The sequence below is a fragment of the Apteryx mantelli genome, chromosome 8 (assembly GCF_036417845.1).
Source record: "Apteryx mantelli isolate bAptMan1 chromosome 8, bAptMan1.hap1, whole genome shotgun sequence".
Taxonomy (NCBI): Eukaryota; Metazoa; Chordata; class Aves; order Apterygiformes; family Apterygidae; genus Apteryx; species Apteryx mantelli.
In genome coordinates this window covers 8,158,911-8,179,100 of record NC_089985.1, presented here as the reverse complement: position 1 = coordinate 8,179,100, position 20,190 = coordinate 8,158,911, and the positions used below count along the sequence as shown (strand labels likewise).

At 44.1% G+C, this 20,190-nt stretch overlaps 1 protein-coding gene across 1 annotated transcript; it reads left to right on the top strand.

Annotated features, from left to right (window-relative positions):
- Positions 1-7,340: 7,340 nt before the first annotated feature.
- Positions 7,341-19,935, top strand: LOC136992541 (proteoglycan 4-like). The gene is made up of 5 exons (XM_067300617.1): positions 7,341-7,544; positions 12,970-13,153; positions 15,786-15,905; positions 17,215-19,871; positions 19,930-19,935. Exons 1-5 carry the CDS (start codon positions 7,341-7,343, stop codon positions 19,933-19,935), a joined length of 3,171 nt encoding a protein of 1,056 aa, XP_067156718.1.
- Positions 19,936-20,190: the final 255 nt, after the last annotated feature.

The window sequence follows — 20,190 nt, the reverse complement described above, 5'->3', positions numbered from 1 at the left end:
ACAATAAATAAAATAGGCTTTTGAAGCTGTGGTTTCCTAAGTGCTAAACCCAAATGTAACTAATGTACTCATCTATGCTGCAAAAGATAGCATGAAGTATTTACAGCCAATGAATGACATCAGCCCAAATCATAGCTCTGTAGAGTAAACTAAAAAAGTAGGTTTCTGTAACTTCAGACTCCAAACAGCAACCCTAGCCCCGACTAAAACTAAGGGACAGACATGTAGACAGTCAAAAATCTGCAAATTTCATCCCCAGAATGTACACTTTGGGGGAATGCCTACTCCAAACTTCATAATCTCAACTCAGACTGTAACCCTGAGTTTAAGTAGCAGATTCATCATTTCAGTTAAAGACTACTTGACTCTATATTACCCCTACTTACATCAACTCTACTTACCCTGCCCAACCCACCAGTAAATAAAGTTCCTGAGGTTTGGGTTTCCTAAACCCTAGTGTAACTCTAAGCCTACATTAAAGCCTACTAAAACAAAGTGTTATTTGTATACTAAACTGACATATAAGACCCTAGTCCTTCTTATGTTAAATTGTCCTCTTTACCTCATTGGACTGTGCAAGGTCCACGGATTTCTGGCCTTTGGGTTTCCAGCTCCTAACTGTAACTCTCTGGATTTGGATTTGTATATGGGGGGAGAGAGGGAAACTCAAAGCCCCAAACGTTAAATGTTAACTCAATCCAATTCTTAGGTGTACAGTCCCTGAGGAATATAGTAAGGAGCTAAGGTCTTTAAAAATTGAAATAATTCCTAACACAAGCATAATCTTATTCCAAACTCTACCTTTAATTATAAATAGGAAATTAAGCTAAAAAGTGAAATGAAACACTGGCACTGACACTAGATCACTTCTAAAAATATGCTGTATCCACAGATAAAATGGGCCTTTGAAAATTTTCATACTCGAGCCCTAACCCGCTGTAACTCAATTATTCTTATGGGACTCATCCAAACGATGAAAGCGAGTACAAGACGCTGGCTCTTACTGGTAGCAGCCTGCTTCTGAAGATCCCTGCAACAGTACACGCTCTTGAAGATTTGGTTTCCGAAACCTTTCTGAAACCTTTTTCCAACTCCCACAGAACCCAGAATGACATCAGATCTTTGATTTCTTAGATTCCCCCAACTCTACCCCTATCTTAAGCATACTCGGTTTGTGCATCCCTGCAGTAAGAGGGAACATCAAAGATCAGTAGCGTCATGACTTATTACCTCTGAAGGCCCCAGATGATGCGTATGTCGATGTCTTCAACTGTCAGATCCTCGAAACCTGAGCCAATCTTCATTACAGCCAGAGATCAACGTATAAAAATAAAATACATGGCTGCAGTGCATGGCTGCCCATGCTTACTAGTTCTTGAAGCTGTGGATTCCTAAGTATTAACTCCAGCCCACTTCCTTACGCTAACCTCAGTTAAAAGAACGAGGCCAATCTTTGCAGTAAGTGACATAGGGAGCAACTGAAGCTTGCACATACCTGAAAATACAGACTGAAACCAAAACACAAATTGAACACTGCTGAAACATACTAAGCATATACTGAATCTAGTCATAAATCAAGGACTTAAGAGCACAAACCCCCCAAATCCAAATTTTACTTTGAATATCAATTTCTAGCCTTCATCAGCCCCCAGCCCTCCTTTTCACCTAGTCCTTGAGATTCAAAAACCAAAGCCCTGACTCCAAGCCCAACCATATATTGTTTTAACTGGATCAGTTCCTACTGTAAATGGGAAGAAGTGGGCCGTGCCAGACACCTCCCTAGAACTGAAGGCCACAAAGTAGAATCACTGGGGAGTCTTATAATCTAACCTTAATTGAAACCATAACCTTGGCTTGAAGTCTAGAAGGGGTATGAATCACTGCAGCAGAAGAAACACATGCCTAATCCCCGTTACCGCCAGCCCTCTTCAACCCATAGGGCTTTTTAAATCTGACAGCTCTTGAAACTCTTGAAGATTTATTGTTTCAAAGCTTGACCCCAACCTCAACCTTAGGCTTACTTATATCTGAGGAAGGATACGGAGACTAATCTGTGCAATAAAGTAAAACATACGCCTGAATTCCTGCTGACACTATCCGTCTTCCCGATTCCATGCGCTCTCCGAAATCCAGAGAAGCAATCGAGTCTTGAACATTTAGATCCCCCAGACCCTCATCCTTAATTACAGCAATCCCTATAGTGAAAAAGGATTGTTTAGGGGAGGTAAAGAATTAACTCCCTCTCAGGACCATTCATGCTCCCAGTTATCTGTGGCCTTGAGAAACAGGCAATTAAGTTTTAGATTTCTAAAGCCTAATATTTATTTCAGTTCTAACCTCAGACTTAATTATAGGCAAAACAAAACCAGTCTCTATGGAAAATCCCTGATATCCCAGAAAGTTATTTGGATTCTAAACAACTAGATCATGTTATTTTCTTCCTTTTGCTCTGTTTTTGCCTGAGCAGATCAGGTTGGGAATCCTGCCTTTGCTCCCGATTATTCCTTTCCCTATGTTAGGGTGGCATCTGTCAATACCTAAGTATTATTTCCCTCCAAAAACGTTAAGCTTTCCTCCAGCTTGTGCTATGCTTCGAGCTCTGTATTCACAACATCTCAAGTTGCTAAATCATCCTTAAGCCTGTTACTCTATTTTATAAATCACATTCTATTATAATTTTTCTTGTGGGATAGTTTCTTATTTCTTGGCTTCCAGCTCAACCTCTTTGATTAAAGCACACAGAAATCAGATTTGCTAATTTGCTAATGATCCACCCTTATAAAGGGGTCCTACCGCAACACACCATCTCAGAAGCCTCCTTACTTGAGCCCATGTTGTTTCCAGTATCCTGTAGTATATTTTTTTGCTGGGAAAAAATCCCAGTCCATCAAATTTATTCCTATATTTGATGTGGAACTCTGTCTCATTCTACATAAACTTCGCAAGTAGTGTCCTTGGCATCATTTTTAATAGGCCATATGGAATTACAAGAGTGATTCAAAATTGAAGAGTGTGGAAAAAAACATTTTTCTTCCCAAACGAAATTGAATGACCAGCAGAACCTAAGTACTGAAAATTTCAGATGAGTAATGCAGACTTTTTAAAAACTATCAATGATCAAAACCAGGTGTTTACAATAGAGAAGAAGAAAAAAGGCAACTTACCTGAGCCTCTGGAAGCTTTAACGATAGCTTTCTCTTCTAACATATCAATATACAGTATTCAGTACTGCCAAGGGAGCTGTTTATATTGGAAATTACTATTTGTCCTTGAAGACCTTCCTGTTGAATGCACATCAGAACTGGCACTGTTCTTTTTTGACTGTGAAGTCAAACGACAGCAGAAAAAAAGTTCCAAACAAGAAAAATCTTCTCAAAGAAGCACAAATTAACAATGACTTGTTGCTTCGCTTGTGCACAGTTATGCTGATCCAGCTATTCTTTCCCCTTGAATACGCACCTTTAAACAGACCATTTTTGTTTGACTACATGATAGAGGTGAACGCTTGAGAAGAGATAAGAAATGATTATTTATGGTAGCATATATGTGATATCTAAGAAAGAGGATTCCTCACGTTACAAGAAAGTTGCTTCATATCAAGCCTGCAAATAAAATAAAGGCTCAATGCTGTCTCAAGCTTTTTCACCGATACTTTGCCAAAGCAAAGGAGTTGCTTTTCAGTCATTTAAAAAGCAGTGCCTCTTTCTGGGAAACTTCCTTCACACTTCTGCAGGTGGCAATGAAATAACTGCAGCCTGAAGGGATTTGCTGCATCTTTCATTCACAAGTTAACCAGTAGCCAGCATTAATTCAGCTTTTTAAAGGGAGAATTCCTTGCTTAAGTGTTAAACAGAATTTCTCCACCAAGAATTACTCTTGTGTTATACGCAGACATGTATAAGCATCGTAGGCTCCTAGATTTACATCTTTCTCCTACCCTGTGCACCTTGTCTTTCTTCTGTCCATTTTCCTTATTCTTATCATCATATGGCATCCTTCATATCAATCAAATCTGATGTGAAAATCTTTTCTTCCTCTGCTTCAGCCTCCTGGTTTCTTCCTGCTATTATTCAGTGGGGGAACTGGTCTATAAGAGAACAGCATGGTATATAATCCATTTTGTGATACATTTTTCTTAGGCAGTAGTCACTTTTTAACCAGTCTATCTGAGAGCAGATGGATCCAAATTTATAACTATTTTACTAGACCCAAATTAGGGGGGAATAATTCCTTTACTGGGAGAGGCATGAAAATTGAATATTTCTGGTGCAGTCAGGTCCTGTTCGGCCAGACACCTCCAAAAGATTTCTCCCATCTGCTGCTTCCTACAGCAGAAGTCATTGCATTACTACTACTAATTTCATAAACCACAGAAAGCAATGGTATTCACTTTTCTCTGTCCTGAAAGCCAGCGTATTTAAGGGCTCCTCAAAACTAATACTTTTTTGCTATAATCTGCAAATACAACGCAGACAGTTCTGGCAGGGAGGGACGCGGCTGATCGCAGGAGGCAAAGCCGGGAAGTTTCCTTAGGGCCGTTATCAGGCATCCCAGAAAAATGAAGTGTCACCCCCCATAGCCATAACCCTACACGAGGACTTTTGCCTCCTCTACCTCATTCTTCTTCCTCAGCTCTCCAAAACAGTAAGCCGGCTTGGCAAAAAAGCAGCAGACTGGCAGACTGAGGTTGCGAAATCATCTCCACGCTCGTATTTTGCAAGCCCCGTGTCACCTCTGATAATCCAACAGTTTAATGCACAAGGAAAGCAAAACCGTACAATCCTACCAAAATGAACACATCCAAAAGACACTAAATGGAGCAGCTGATCACAACTACCTGTATTTTCAAGTTGTGTATGCAGCTAATGGTTTAATCGAGTAATAATGTTTAAAAAAGCTAAGATAACCATTTTCAGCTTGTTATTTTTATTAATATATATATACACACACACATATACATGTGTGTGTTTGTGTATATATATATGTATATGTATGTTTGTGTGTATATGTGTGTACATATATTTATTTATTTATTGCCTCAGGGAGCTACCCAGGGAGGTAAGTGGCGCTCACAGTTGCACTGACTGTGAAACGCTGGAAGAGTCATCAAATCTCCTCTCTATCACAGATACCAAAGAAAGAATATGCTCAGTCATGTAGTCTTATAATAAGATTGAGCAAAGCATTTAAGTTATGTAAGTTACGGGGATTCTACTACTTTTCTAGAAAACCCATCTTATCAGGTTGATCCTATTTAACTACCCTAACTTCCTCGTCTTTCCAGGTTCTCAAGTACCCACAGATGGGTAACCTTTTTTCCTCTCAAAACATGCTGTTTCTTTACCAAGCTTGGAGTCACCTCCACTAAAAAGTGAATTGAAGCTACTGTTACAAGTAAGGAAGGTAATACACAGACACAAATAAAATAGACAAATACGCCTTTGCCCCGAATAAATTCCATAAAATCTCTGTGCCTCAGGTTTCCTTCCCTGCAGAGGACAGTGCTGGCAGGGCACGGAGAGCTTTGAACAGCAAGCCTGTATCATACAAGTGCTTCCATTGAACCCTGGTCTAAATAACTAAAAGCTTTTACAAAGATTGCAGGTGTTCCTGCCCAAATGAAAAAGCACTTCTTTTGACTGGGGTCAACGAATTGGAGTGTGCTTGTGACACAGAAGCAACTCGAAGGGACCACAAAGCAGAAAGTTTGAATGAAACCGCCTCTGTGGTGATAATATCTAACTTACAAAGATATTTTAGCATAAAAATACTGAAGCTATGCAGATCACATTGGTCCAAGTGAGGAAAACATTCAAACACACGTCTAAAGCCGTTCTTTTTCCTTAAGAGACTTAAGCTCATGCTTAAGTGTTTTCCTTAACTGGGATCAATGTGTTTTGTACCATATTTATTATTTTGGGAAAGTGAAATTACTTTAGGATTTAAGTAATGTCACAAGACAGACGAATCCAAGTTCCCTGCCCTCTAAGTGACTTTCTGAACAAACATCAGTCAGGACCGTTAAAATTTTCAAAGCAATCCCCTGGTAGCCACCTTTAGCTCTGAGAGGGTTACAAGTAAGGTTCCAGGACAGATAAATACAGAGACTTTTAAAATAATTTAAGTATCTTCCATTCATTTCTGATGCTTTACATATAACAGATTTTATAACTTTGAGACTGGACCAAACTCCTTATTTTTTGGCCAATATTTTGGCAAAATTTCTATTCAGTCCAGCAGAAAGTTACACATGCTCAGCCTAAAACTGGTGAATTATTTTGATAGCATGAATTCAATCTTACAAGCTTTTGGAGAAGAAACGCTCTCAGTAGCAGATATTACTGCATAATTTTAGGCTACTGTCTCCTAAGCTTCATTTGACAGGAAAGACAACATACTCAACATTTGCCGATAACGATATACATTTTTTTGCTATGCAATATCTAATGCCTTCCAGATGCCCTCAGCATTCGGGACAATTTGTTCGTTTCACTCAGAAGTTAAAATGTGTTTTGACTAGTAAGCCTCTATTTAGCTTTTTCTGTAATCATTTTTCTTAACGGGAGTATCTGCCAGATGTTGTGTCAGTCTAGTCATCCGGGACCTCTTCCAACTCTTGTGGAAAGTTTGCTGTCATAAGTTGTCACTGGCGGTTTTGTCTAACAAGCGATTTCATTAATTAACCCCAGCGCAGTTATAAAGCCATATATAAGGCATCGGAAGCAGCACTGGCAGCAGACATATCCTTTTTTAGGTAAGTGCAGTACCTATCTCTGCTCGCACTGCTTTGATCAAAGCGCTCTTTTTCCAAAGGAAGACGATGGACTACGACAGAAAAGACAGACAAGTTTTCCTTTTGAAAGGAGACTTGCTTTTATCCTACATTTCCACTGGACGTGTTTCAATAGTTAGACACTAATATTTAGATGATCGACTATGGTTTATAGGTTATGTTGCTTAACTACTGTTTTGACAGCAAATTTTTAAATTCTCAGAGTTATATTTACCAATAATATAGCCTTAGAAACTGTTGTACTGAAGTCATGTTAAAAAAATGTATGTATTGACTGCAGATTTCACCTAACAGAATCCTGGAAAAAATACTTCCATTATTTGGCAATAACGAATTTTCCTAGTCTTGTTACAAAACGTAAGAGCTAATCGACTAATAAGAAAGAGAGGATTCATGGAGTAATTCTAAATTAGCAGCTTCTCTTTGAATATTTTCAGGATGAAGTTTAGGCTGTTACCAGACTGTTAAGCATTTCATTATTTTTTGAAAACTGAACTGATTGATTGAATTGCAGGCACTGATGCGAAACTCTTTCTCTCCAGGGAGGATGTCGTACCTGAAAGCAGCGATCCTCTGGAACGTGCTTTGCGTATCCCTGCTGATCCTTTTGGTGGCCTTAGTGCAAGAAGGGTCTTCTCAAGGTACTGTAACGTACAAAGCTTGCCGAGGATCTCAGACACATAGCGGGAATGCTCCAAATGTGTCTTCAGAGAAAGACCAAATTCCAGAATTTTGTAGTTTGCTCGGACAGGTATTATGGTTCAGTTTCGTAATCATGGAATACCTTCTTAAATACATTTTGGTCCTCTTTTTGTTGGAAGGATATATAAATATCATGCAAAATGCATGTGAACCTACTACTTCTTTTTCTGTAGACATATGCTACAGATCCTTTTGCCTTCAGGGTGACATATTTAGCCCAAGCAATTGCCAATATGTATTAAAGAAGTATCTGAAATTACAATACTCATCTAATTTGGTTAGAAATATTTTAATATAATGGGCTCAGGGCAAGGAATGGACACAGCCTGCTAAATGTTCCTTGCCATTAAACACACTGTTATGACCGTCACCGAGGCTGATTTGGGCAATTATTTCTCCAATACTACAGACCCTTATTTACTCTCAAAACTCCGGGATTGACTTGTAGCACCTTTATGCACCCGCCAGGAGGGACCTGCAGCGTGGCGAGTCCTTTGCTGCCACAGCTCTCAAGTAACTCTGACATTACTATAATGACAAGTTGTATAGTACTTGCTGGTAGAATATAATTTGCTATTACTTGATAGTGGAAAACCAAATTCAGGCATCTGGCAGCTCCTCACAGCACAGCAGATGTCAGATTTCAGCGGCAGGGCACAGCAGTCTGCCCTGCGCTCTCGGCATTTGATGGGGGCCTTTCCACTATTTTCAAGAGAAATCGGACTCTTACCAAGAGCAAAGCCACTACAGCCATTTAGGCATTTTCCTTAGAAGTAGCTTTGTAAAGTACGAGTCAAACTTAAAGCAAACAAATGAAAAACGTGTATTTTCTGGGTTTATCTATATTTTCTTCCCATAAGGCAAGAAGGGTGCAATATACTGAGCACATATCTGGGAAGGAAGACATGTAGCTTCTCTTTCCAGCTCTCCTTTTAAGAGCCCGTTAACTCAAGTCCATTAACTTCAGGGTAACATTTATTCATTACTTTTAAAGAACTAGTAAAATAGATAAATAAATAAATAAAATAAGTAACTGTTGGAAACCACATTTGCAGGTTAAGTTATTTGTTGCCCCATGGTCTCCCTTCCTGCATGCACAGTGTGCACCGTGAGAAATTATTGTGTCTTTGGTGTTGTGTTACATGTTATTTGTTGTTGTTGTTGCTGCTGCTCAGTGTTTCAGCTGGTTACCTGAACTCTTTTTTAGCTTGCTGATTGTTCAGCGTCTTTGCTCGTACCGGGGGACGCTTCACTCGGCGTCCCGCGGGTTTTGCTCCCAGCAGGAGAAGCTGTCAGGACGCTAGCAGAGATTTCGTGCAACAGGGAGAGTTGTGCCGGGGTGACTGTTTGCTCTGGCCGTCAGAAACGCGGCTGCTTTCAGCATGAAGGCAAGACCTTCTGGCATCTCCGTTATCACCACCTAGGATTTTGCAATATTACAGCAGTCTTGCAGTAAAACCATGGTCAGGCGAGCATTTCTGCTGCTCGGCCAGCAAGTAACGTCCTCGCGGACAAGTGGAAAGTGCTTTAGAGAACATCTAAACATCTGGCTGATATATTGCCCAAGCTAATTCTGATCAATTTGGATCAATTTGCCATTCAGATTCTAGGCAGAGCTCATGAGCAATGCCAGCTAGAAAGTATTTCTGTCTATAATCATAGACATGCTTTCTTTTTTCTGGAATTTATCAAAACAGAAAGCAGAAACCCATAGTGTCATGTATATAGCGTTAAATATAAAGTTCTGCAAAATGTTCTGACAACGTTAAGCTTTCTGTTGAGGCCAAGAATTTGTTTACATTATCAGCATCAGTGTAGAGGTAAGATGAGAAATATGAGTTTTACAGGATACCTAGGCAGCATAAAAAAATGATGGACTACAAAATATATATGCTACAAAGTCATATTAAACAGGCTAATTTAATACAGTACTTTTGTTTAGTGTTTATACTCACGATCAGATAAAAAAATTGACAAGCTACTGTGAAGTATCCAAGTCCTTGCACAGCGTGTGTACACACACGCGTGCATCCGTGCTTCACAAGGCAGGCAAGGTGATGCCGCTCTCCTTAGAGGTCATTCACTTACTAAAGGAAAGAAAGGGAAAAAAAAGAGTAAGAATAGCTTTGCATTTGTTTTAGATGCAGCTCCCTGCTGACACCTCCAGGTCTCCCCAACCTATGGCATTTTTCCCCCGTAATGTTCTGAACCAAACCCCACGTCTCAGACCCGGAGCACTGAGGTGGCTGAGATCTGCCTCCCCATGGTCAAGCTCAGGCCCCTCTCCGATTTTATCGGGGAGACGCGCAGCGACTGCTGGCTGCCGCCCTAGGGCTGCGTGTTCAGCATTGCCCCCAGGCGCTTCCTGCGCCGGCCGAACGCTTGGCCCAGCTCCATCCCTAAGTCGGTCAATGGTAAATGACCTTTGACGCCGGCAGGAGCAGAAGAACGTTTTCCTTCTTATTCTCAAACACCGGAAAAACATCTTCTGCAGGTCTTGATTGCGGTTAGCACGTGAAAGCTTTGAAGACACCCAAGCTTTCAATCAGAAACCTTCTCCGTTGACTTCCTGATCGTATCCAAGCCCCCAAACTACAGGCCAGCCCCGCTCCTGCCGAGGACAGAAAAGCCCTGGGCCGCCCGCCCGGCTCCACGAGGGGCTGAGCTGGGCCCACAGTTTCCGTGACACGGGCTGAATAGGCGGAATTGTGTAGGAAAAGAGAGAGGTCGATGGCACTGCCGCGCCGGTCAACGTTCCCGCGCGCGGCGCGCGGGGCTGGCCGCGTTCACACTGCTGTTGTATGATTTTAGATTTATCGAGCTGTGCAGGGAGATGTGGGGAAGGGTTTTCTAGAGAGAATGACTGCCAGTGTGACTATAGCTGTCAACACTTCGAGGAGTGCTGCCCCGACTTCGGGAAGGTCTGCGCCCCGGGTAAGTGCCCCGACGCAGCCCGCGCCTGCCGCCAGTGCCGCTCTGCCCCCTCGCTTGGGGGCCCCGCGGCGCCGGCGTCTCTCCCGCTTGCGTGTCGCGCCGCGTCCTTGCTCTCCTCTCGCCCGTGCGTTGCTCCTCGCTCTCCCCCTCGAGAAGGCGGCGACAGCCTCGCGCAAGCCCTTCGCGCAGGGAAGGTCACATCCGCAGGTTGTCGCCACGGAAAGGGCTCTGCTTTCCGGAAAGGACTTTGCTTTTCCGAAGGGCAGAGCAGGGCACGAGGGGGAGAACGGCTTGCCTGTTCCCATCTGCTCCTCCTCAGGGCGCTTGACTTCGTCTGTCTGTCTTCTGTACAAAACGTCTGTCAAAAGCAAATTCGGGTAAGAATCCAAGCCTCAGGGTTTCCCAGGAGAAGTCTGGGACAGTCCCAGAGAAGTTTCTGAGACCTGCGGAGGTGCCAGGGTCTGACCCAGGGCCAGTGGGAGCCAGACACAGTCTTGCCATTGGCAGAAACCAGCTCCGAATCAGATCCATGTCAGTTCTGGAACCAAAATCGTTTATCGATGGAAATAGGAAAAACTGCCAATAAGATTGCTATTTCAATATGGCCCAGTGACCGAAAAAACAAAACCAAAAACAAATCCCCCCCCCCCCAAACTGAAAACTGAAAAATTTTGGTGCTAAAACTCATGCAGATAGTTAAAATTCATGCAACAGGGTTTGATGGAGAAGCTGGTAGGACAAGTCTTATTTTATATGCTTTATTTATATGCAATTTAAAACTGCATAGTGTAAATATATACAGATATTTCAAACTGTTTTAGTAGAGAATTTATCCAATGCATGTTATTATGAATCACCAGTGTCAAAAATATTAGTGACTCAGATAACTGCTGTTTCTTACACCGCCCTGTAGTTCCAGTAAAGTTAAAGGCCTAGGATAAGACTCCTTAGATCTAGCAATACAGGCCGAGTATTGTTTAAAACACAGATGCAGCAATACCTTAAATGCTAGTTCTGCCCCTCAGGCAAACACCTGTGCTTCAGTCTTCTCAGCCATGATCTTGATTTGCAGCACGACTTCAATATTTTTTCCTTTTTCATAAGTGAAAGTACATTCTGAGGCATTTTAATTACGTAGGCGTCTTTTTTTTATTGTGGACCAGATTCTGAAGTTACTCTGGCATCTATGTAACATCTTAAGAAAGCCTTTAGGGCTAGATAGATCTCCTCTATTTTACCCTAAGTCGCTGAATTAAGCCAAGCGCAATAGATGCCTTGCTTAAAGCGTGTTAGCAGGCTGATTAAGGACTGTTTTCCAGTCTGTGCGTGGCTGATGCTGACATTACAGGAATGTCAGACATCATCTCTGAATGCAAACTGCCCCGACATTATAAAATAAAAATCATTCTTGTCTGTGCACTTGGGCCCACTCCGCATTCACACTGCTCAAAAGGTGTTCAGGACCTGCCTACACAGTAATCCCAATTTCACTAGATAATTAAATAATTGTAAAGTGCGATTTTAAGCTCTGAATGCCACCAAAATAATGACTTCAATATGAGATTCATGCATAGAAAAGATACAGGACAAGAATAACTGATCATAAAATCTGGAAGTACAAAGTGATAGTTGATTCTTAGCCCAATTCCATGAGATGTGAAGCATCCTCAAAAAATATCAACTTCAGACCTAGTGTAATCACTTCAGTTTGACATGCCTATAATAAATACATATTCAAGGTATTATTGAATGTCAATAAATACTAGCTTGTAATGTAATGTAAACATTTAGAGTCAAATTTTGTCCTTGAAATACAGCAAGCATGTTTTGCTGAAGCTGGTTGTGCACACGCTTTCTAACAATTTGGTCATATTATATATAGAAATATTTCTATTATATTTTTATAAATATATAACAGAAGCATTGTAGTCATTGAAGTTATTGGAAGTTAACCACTAGTGAAATATTAGAAGCATGTAGTTACAAGTTTCATGTCAAAATATAGCAAGTACTCCTCTAATATTAATAGTTCAAGAGCCGTACTAAATAGGGATAACATTTCAAGAAGAGCCACTTTAGCTTTGCATAGCCATTCACACTGCTCAGCGGCAGCATTTGCACGTGCACATTGGGTACACTAAGTCACGAGCTACTTAGGCAAATTCTTTTTCATAAACGCTTTGGTAGACACATCACTGCTGATGCAAAGTGGTACCTGGATGAAGATCTTTTCCAAAACCTGGCCCAGAATTACTTTCTTGCTGAATTTAAATTCTGCTCTTGAGATAACTGCTATCTGATTAGGGAAACGAAAATCTTCTACGACGGGACCTACCTAAAGTGAACTCCGAGGTTACACTTCTCTCCCACTATAAATTGTGAACGGTCTCAACACACCGCAGTGCTCGAAGCGCAGTTCTGGTTACATGGCCTGACCCAAAACCCAATTACATAAACAGACTCTGGACCAGACCAAAAAAGCCCACCTGCTTTTACGAAGCTGTTCTTCAGATCAGCTTAAGCCCATGACTTCACTTTAGGAAGGTCCCAGTGTTAAGCGTGAGCCAGACACAAGCGCTAACCCGCGTGTTGTGCCTTGTGCAGCACTCTCCTGTAGAGGACGTTGCTTTGAAGCCTTTGAAAGAGGAAGAGCGTGCGACTGCGATGCCGACTGTGAAAGGTATCAGAAGTGCTGTCCGGACTACGCAGATCATTGTAAAGAGGGTAAGAAACACTCCTTTATCCCTGTATTTCTCCTAGATGTGTTTAAATATAAATACGTTGCACTGTCAAAATATTAACTGAGCAGACTCCGTCCTTGATATCACTCACATTTGTTCCAAAATCAATTTGCCATAAAATTCAACCAATCTTATTTTTTGCTGATACATCTGCAGTGTGACAACCCAATAACCAGGAACTAGGAGGCAGAGACTACGTAAATGTTTGCAGAATATCACAGATACTCTGCACTACTTGCTGGTCTTACCGGTCTCTAAATCACCAGCATGCAGCACCAGGACCTGCTGGCAGCTTACAAGAGTCTTAAGATAAGACAAGTTAGCTGTTGAATAACAATCACAAAACCTGATTTCAGAAGTAAATTGCCCATTTCCTCAAGAGCGAGGCTTTTACTGAATCATACGGTTAGATATACTGGAAACCACCGCCAAGATACGAATTGTGAGGGAAAACTTCTGTTTTGTCTTAGCCTTCCTCAGCACTCTCCATACTTGAATTTACTGTCAGAACCATGACCCAGAATAAAACACATAAGGCCAGGCTGGCCGTAGAGAGGCTAAGATATGAAATAAGTGTGATGGATGAAGTCCTTCCTCGGGTTTACATGTTGTTCCTTTCAGACTACGATTATTACTGATCTTGCTCTTCCTCAAAATGCAGAAAGCAGGTCTGATCTCTACAGATGTCTTCTTTTCCTGGGCGCTAAGGTACAGATCTGGTGGAGCTGTTATGCCTTCACTTAACTTTAATGACACAAGCAATTCAGTTCTAGTCTAGAAAACACCACAGACTTTAATTTTATCACATCCTCAACCTTTATGATACTTAAGGATTAAGTCCATTTCTGTGCGCAAAACTTGGCAGATACGGCTGGCATTCACAGAGCAGGCTATCTCCAAGGCAGCCAGTTTTCAAAGTGTGCCATTTACCGAACAACATGAACGTTTCCAGTTATTATTTGGTTCACCAGACCAACCACTCCCAATCCCCAAGGGCTGCTTGGTTTTACTACGCAGTTGCACAGTAATTTATATGGACTATATTCAGCATTTTTTACTGTATGCATAGAAGACGATAGGTCTTTCAACCATCTTGAAGTGAATTTGCTGCCTTTGAGGTTGCCAAACACCTCCCTCCCTCTGCTGGAGTTACCAGGACATCTTATTGCCACGATGCCACTCGATTTGCACGGCGCTATCTATCGCTCTTATCTCTCCTTTTGATTAGAGGGCTCCCTAGGGACTTAGGTGAACACGTGGATCTGCCCTAGGTAGGCACCTGGCTTCTCCCTAAGCCCCATGGACATGCAGAAACCAGGCAGGAGTGCACGTGAGCCCAGCCTAGCCCATGTCCCCAGGAGCGGCACAAAACGCAGTAACTCTCGACAGCAGCAGCAGTGACAACCATTAATACAGAGCCTGCCAGGCGCAGCCCACAACCCCCACGCGAGTGGGCTATCAGCTAATCCAAGCACGTCGCTGCAGCTCAGAGCGTAGGCCAAACAGGAGGAAGGGGGTTTCCAGGTCTAAGGAAAAAGTCTATGCGGGATTTAAAACTCATTCTTCCTCAGATTTATGCCCTGTAAAAACCTTCCATCTCATTTTACAATCATCTATAAAGGTTTTTCAGTGAATACTTCATTTTAGTATGTTTTCACAGAAAGTGATAGGACGCGTCTCAACTGTTTGATGTTCTAACCGCACGATCCTAATATCTAACTAATATCTGACAAGATCTAACTCATAGCAACTCCCATGCAACTCCCTTTGGTTGCATCAGAAAGATCCTGCAAGTCCCCCGAGATCGACCATGTTTTTTCATGACTAATGGATCCTTGTACAAGGCTACACTTGTGGGAAGAGAGTGAGATAAATAACAGGGTCTCACTTCCATATGTACAATTTGACCCAGGGTTGCAGTCAAAATTATTTTCTGGCTCTTACTGGTTGCAGATGAAACCCCATGAAATCTTCAGAGTTGGATATCTGAACACAAACCTTGTTTCTCCTAAAACTCAACCTGCTAGAAGTTAGCTTAACATTTAGAGCTTGCATTGCCTCTTTGATCCATGCCTAAGCGGTGGCTCCTGTCTCTCCCAAGGAAAGTATTTTTTTAAGAAGTGTTATCATGTATGTGCAGAATTATCAGATATGTGAAAAACTACAATAAAACTAAATCTTCAGGGGATTATCAAAGTAAATGCTTGGCTAATACAGTAGCTCTCAGAGATCCCCTACAAAAAACACTTGCGAGTTAGCCCCGAATCATCCACAGTTAAAAAACAAACTGTCGGCAAAAAAAATTTAGGCAAGTTTTCAGAACATAGAACTCTACTCAGAATTCATCTTTTGCCCACCTCAAAATTCCCATTAGCAAACTTTCGGGAAAAATATTTCTCCAGTCTTTGATTGACACTTAGGGATCCAAAGGGTATTTTTAAGTGTGTGTTCTTCTTTTTCCAAAAATATTTTGAAGAATCCTAGGGATTGGAAGAAAATTAGATTGATATGGGAAAGGGTCATTGAAATTCTTTATCACATTCTTATTATACAGTTGACCCCGAGCATCTGTAGAGAAAAGCACTCCCACTAACAGAGGATTTTATTTCTTTCAGCACATGCAACAAAGCCACCACCCAAGACTCCTCCAGGAAACAAATCAACATCTAAGCGGTCATCCAAAAATGAGGAAGAGAAGCCAAAGAAAGTAACGCAACCCCCTGAAGTTATGGAAGGTAGGACAGAAAATGCATGAAACAGGATGGGTGTTACCTGAATGAATATGAAAGCCCATTTTTTCTGTTCTGGATAGAGGAAGCCAACGCGAGACATTACCAGACAGTTACCAAGCTTGGAAGCACTCAGTTTATAAACTAATTACCTCACCTAAGCCTCAGGAAAGACTCTACTGACTTTGGAGAGTTCACTTAACGCAGATGTTGGAAGTGTGGTGATGTCTCCTGGGTCTCTATTGCATTTTCATGCCTATCTTTAAAAAAAAAGTTACAGACGATTGTCAGTTTTGGACAAAGTCCATGGCTGGAACAGGAAGGGTGTGCTATTTTGGGACAGTGATGAACCGACAGAACCAAGACAGAAAGATCCCCTGGCAGGTTTCTCTAGTTTTAATCAAGCCAGGCTTCATGCAGCTTCAGAAAACACCCATATTTTATTTTTTTCTGAATGGAAAACATGTTGCTTTCTCATGTTCTTTGATATTCTGTTTCAACATTTTGAATGATAGCTTGGGAGATCGGTTTGCACTTGAACCCTGAAGTAACAACAAAGCAGTTAGACTAGAAGTCCATTTTGGCCAAATTTTTAACCCTTAAAAATATCTTCTAGAACTTGAAGTACCTGCCTTTCTGCTGCAGCAATTTCCTCTTACAAGATCAGTATAGTGGGTCAAATGAAACAAAATTAAGGAAATACAGATAACTATTAAATGATTCCACTTGAACTATGGTATTTCAGATACATCAAGGAGAAAAAAAAAAAACCCCTATTCTGTTACGCACTGCTCTGCAAGCAATGCATCTACAATAATTAGCCGAGAACCAGCGTTGCTAACGTTCATCAGGGCACGACCGTTAGCAGTAGCTCAGATCTTTTAAGATCTTAGAAGCCTTGTTCAAAAGCTGAACAGCACTGACCCGAATCACATGCTGCTGCCCTGCCTTTTTTTCAGGTTTTCAAGAAACACAAATGTCAATGCAGTTGTAATAGGAAACAGTAACACAGCAGGAACCAGAGGAAAAAAACCCCCGTGAAAACAGAACCAAACTGCAAAACATCATGGAGATAACACTTAGCAAGGGAATAAAACGTAGAAACATTTAACGTTAGTTTCTGCTTAATAGAGCTGTAGGAATAACTGGGCTCAGGTCAATGTACCCATAAATGTAAAAGACCACCTTAAAGCATAAACCGTAAAAAGGAAAAATACCCAGGATACAAAGACGTAGTAGGAGCTGAAGTCAGGTATATGTACTCGGGAAGTTCATTTTGCACCTCTCTCCCTAACTCTCTCCCCCTCTCCCCAAGAGACAACCCCTGCAGTCACCGAGGCAGCAACAACCACCCCGAAAAAAGAAGAGACTACTCCTGAGGCCACCGAGGCTGCAACGACCACAACGGACCCTCCCACCACTCCCAAAAAAGAAGAGATGACCCCTGCAGCCACAAACACGACCGAGCCGCCCACCACTCCCAAAAAAGAAGAGACAACCCCTGCAGCCACGACCACGACCGAGCCTCCCACCACCCCGAAAAAAGAAGAGACAACCCCTGCAGCCACAACCACTCCGGTAGCCACCACCACAACCGAGCCTCCCACCACCCCAAAAAAAGAAGAGACAACCCCTGCAGCCACGACCACGACCGAGCCTCCCACCACCCCGAAAGAAGAAGAGACAACTCCTGCAGCCACGACCACGACCAAGCCGCCCACCACCCCGAGAAAAGAAGAGACAACCCCTGCAGCCACGACCACTCCGGTAGCCACCACCACAACCGAGCCTCCCACCACCCCAAAAAAAGAAGAGACAACCCCTGCAGCCACGACCACGACCGAGCCTCCCACCACCCCGAAAGAAGAAGAGACAACTCCTGCAGCCACGACCACGACCAAGCCGCCCACCACCCCGAGAAAAGAAGAGACAACCCCTGCAGCCACGACCACTCCGGTAGCCACCACCACAACCGAGCCTCCCACCACCCCAAAAAAAGAAGAGACAACCCCTGCAGCCACGACCACGACCGAGCCTCCCACCACCCCGAAAAAAGAAGAGACAACCCCTGCAGCCACGACCACGACCGAGCCTCCCACCACCCCGAAAAAAGAAGAGACAACCCCTGCAGCCACGACCACGACCGAGCCTCCCACCACCCCGAGAAAAGAAGAGACAACTCCTGCAGCCACGACCGAGCCTCCCACCACCCCAAAGAAAGAAGAAACAACCCCCGCAGCCACGACCACTCCGGTGGCCACGACCACGACTGAGCCTCCCACCACCCCGAAAAAAGAAGAGACAACCCCTGCAGCCACGACCACGACCGAGCCTCCCACCACCCCGAAAAAAGAAGAGACAACCCCTGCAGCCACGACCACGACCGAGCCTCCCACCACCCCGAAAAAAGAAGAGACAACCCCTGCAGCCACGACCACGACCGAGCCTCCCACCACCCCGAAAAAAGAAGAGACAACCCCTGCAGCCACGACCACGACCGAGCCTCCCACCACCCCGAAAAAAGAAGAGACAACCCCTGCAGCCACGACCACGACCGAGCCTCCCACCACCCCGAAAAAAGAAGAGACAACCCCTGCAGCCACGACCACGACCGAGCCTCCCACCACCCCGAAAAAAGAAGAGACAACCCCTGCAGCCACGACCACGACCGAGCCTCCCACCACCCCGAAAAAAGAAGAGACAACCCCTGCAGCCACGACCACGACCGAGCCTCCCACCACCCCGAAAAAAGAAGAGACAACTCCTGCAGCCACGACCGAGCCTCCCACCACCCCAAAGAAAGAAGAAACAACCCCCGCAGCCACAACCACTCCGGTGGCCACGACCACAACTGAGCCTCCCACCACCCCAAAAAAAGAAGAGACAACCCCTGCAGCCACGACCACTCTGGTGGCCACCACCACGACTGAGTCGCCCACCACCCCGAAGAAAGAAGAGACAACCCCTGCAGCCACAACCACGACCGAGCCTCCCACCACCCCGAAAAAAGAAGAGACAACCCCTGCAGCCACGACCACAACCGAGTCGCCTACCACCCCGAAAAAAGAAGAGACAACTCCTGCAGCCATGACCACAACGGAGCTGCCCACCACCCCGAAAAAAGAAGAGACAACCCCTGCAGCCATGACTGAGCCTCCCACCACCCCTAAAAAAGAAGAGACTACTCCTGCAACCACTGAGGCAGCCACGACCAAGGCAGACTCTCCCACAACTCCCAAAAATGAACAGACTACCCCTGTAGCAACAGAGGCAACAACCACCAAGGCAGATCCTCCCACCACCACTGAAAATGAAGAGACTATTCCCATGGCCACTGAGGAAGCAACAACCAAGGCAGAACCTCCAACCACCCCAGAAAATGAAGGGACTACTGTGGCAACAGAGGAAGTAACGACAGAGGAAGACTCTCCCACCACCCCTAAAAAAGAAGAGACTACTCCTGCGACCACCGAGGCAGCCACGACCAAGGCAGATCCTCCCACCACCCCTAAAGACAAGGAGACTACTCCTGTGGCCACCGAGGCAGCCACGACCAAGGCAGATCCTCCCACCACCCCTAAAAAAGAAGAGACTACTCCTGCGACCACCGAGGCAGCCACGACCAAGGCAGATCCTCCCACCACCCCTAAAGACAAGGAGACTACTCCTGCGGCCACCGAGGCAGCCACGACCAAGGCAGATGCTCCCACCACCCCTAAAAACAAGGAGACTACTCCTGCGGCCACCGAGGCAGCCACGACCAAGGCAGATCCTCCCACCACCCATAAAAAAGAAGAGACTACTCCTGCGACCACCGAGGCAGCCACGACCAAGGCAGATCCTCCCACCACCCCTAAAAACAAGGAGACTACTCCTGCGGCCACCAAGGCAGCCACGACCAAGGCAGATGCTCCCACCACCCATAAAAAAGAAGAGACTACTCCTGCGGCCACCGAGGCAGCCACGACCAAGGCAGATCCTCCCACCACCCCTAAAAAAGAAGAGACTCCTCCTGCGGCCACCGAGGCAGCCATGACCAAGGCAGATGCTCCCACCACCCCTAAAAAAGAAGAGACTACTCCTGCGGCCACCGAGGCAGCCACGACCAAGGCAGATCCTCCCACCACCCCTAAAAACAAGGAGACTACTCCTGCGGCCACCAAGGCAGCCACGACCAAGGCAGATGCTCCCACCACCCATAAAAAAGAAGAGACTACTCCTGCGGCCACCGAGGCAGCCACGACCAAGGCAGATCCTCCCACCACCCCTAAAAAAGAAGAGACTCCTCCTG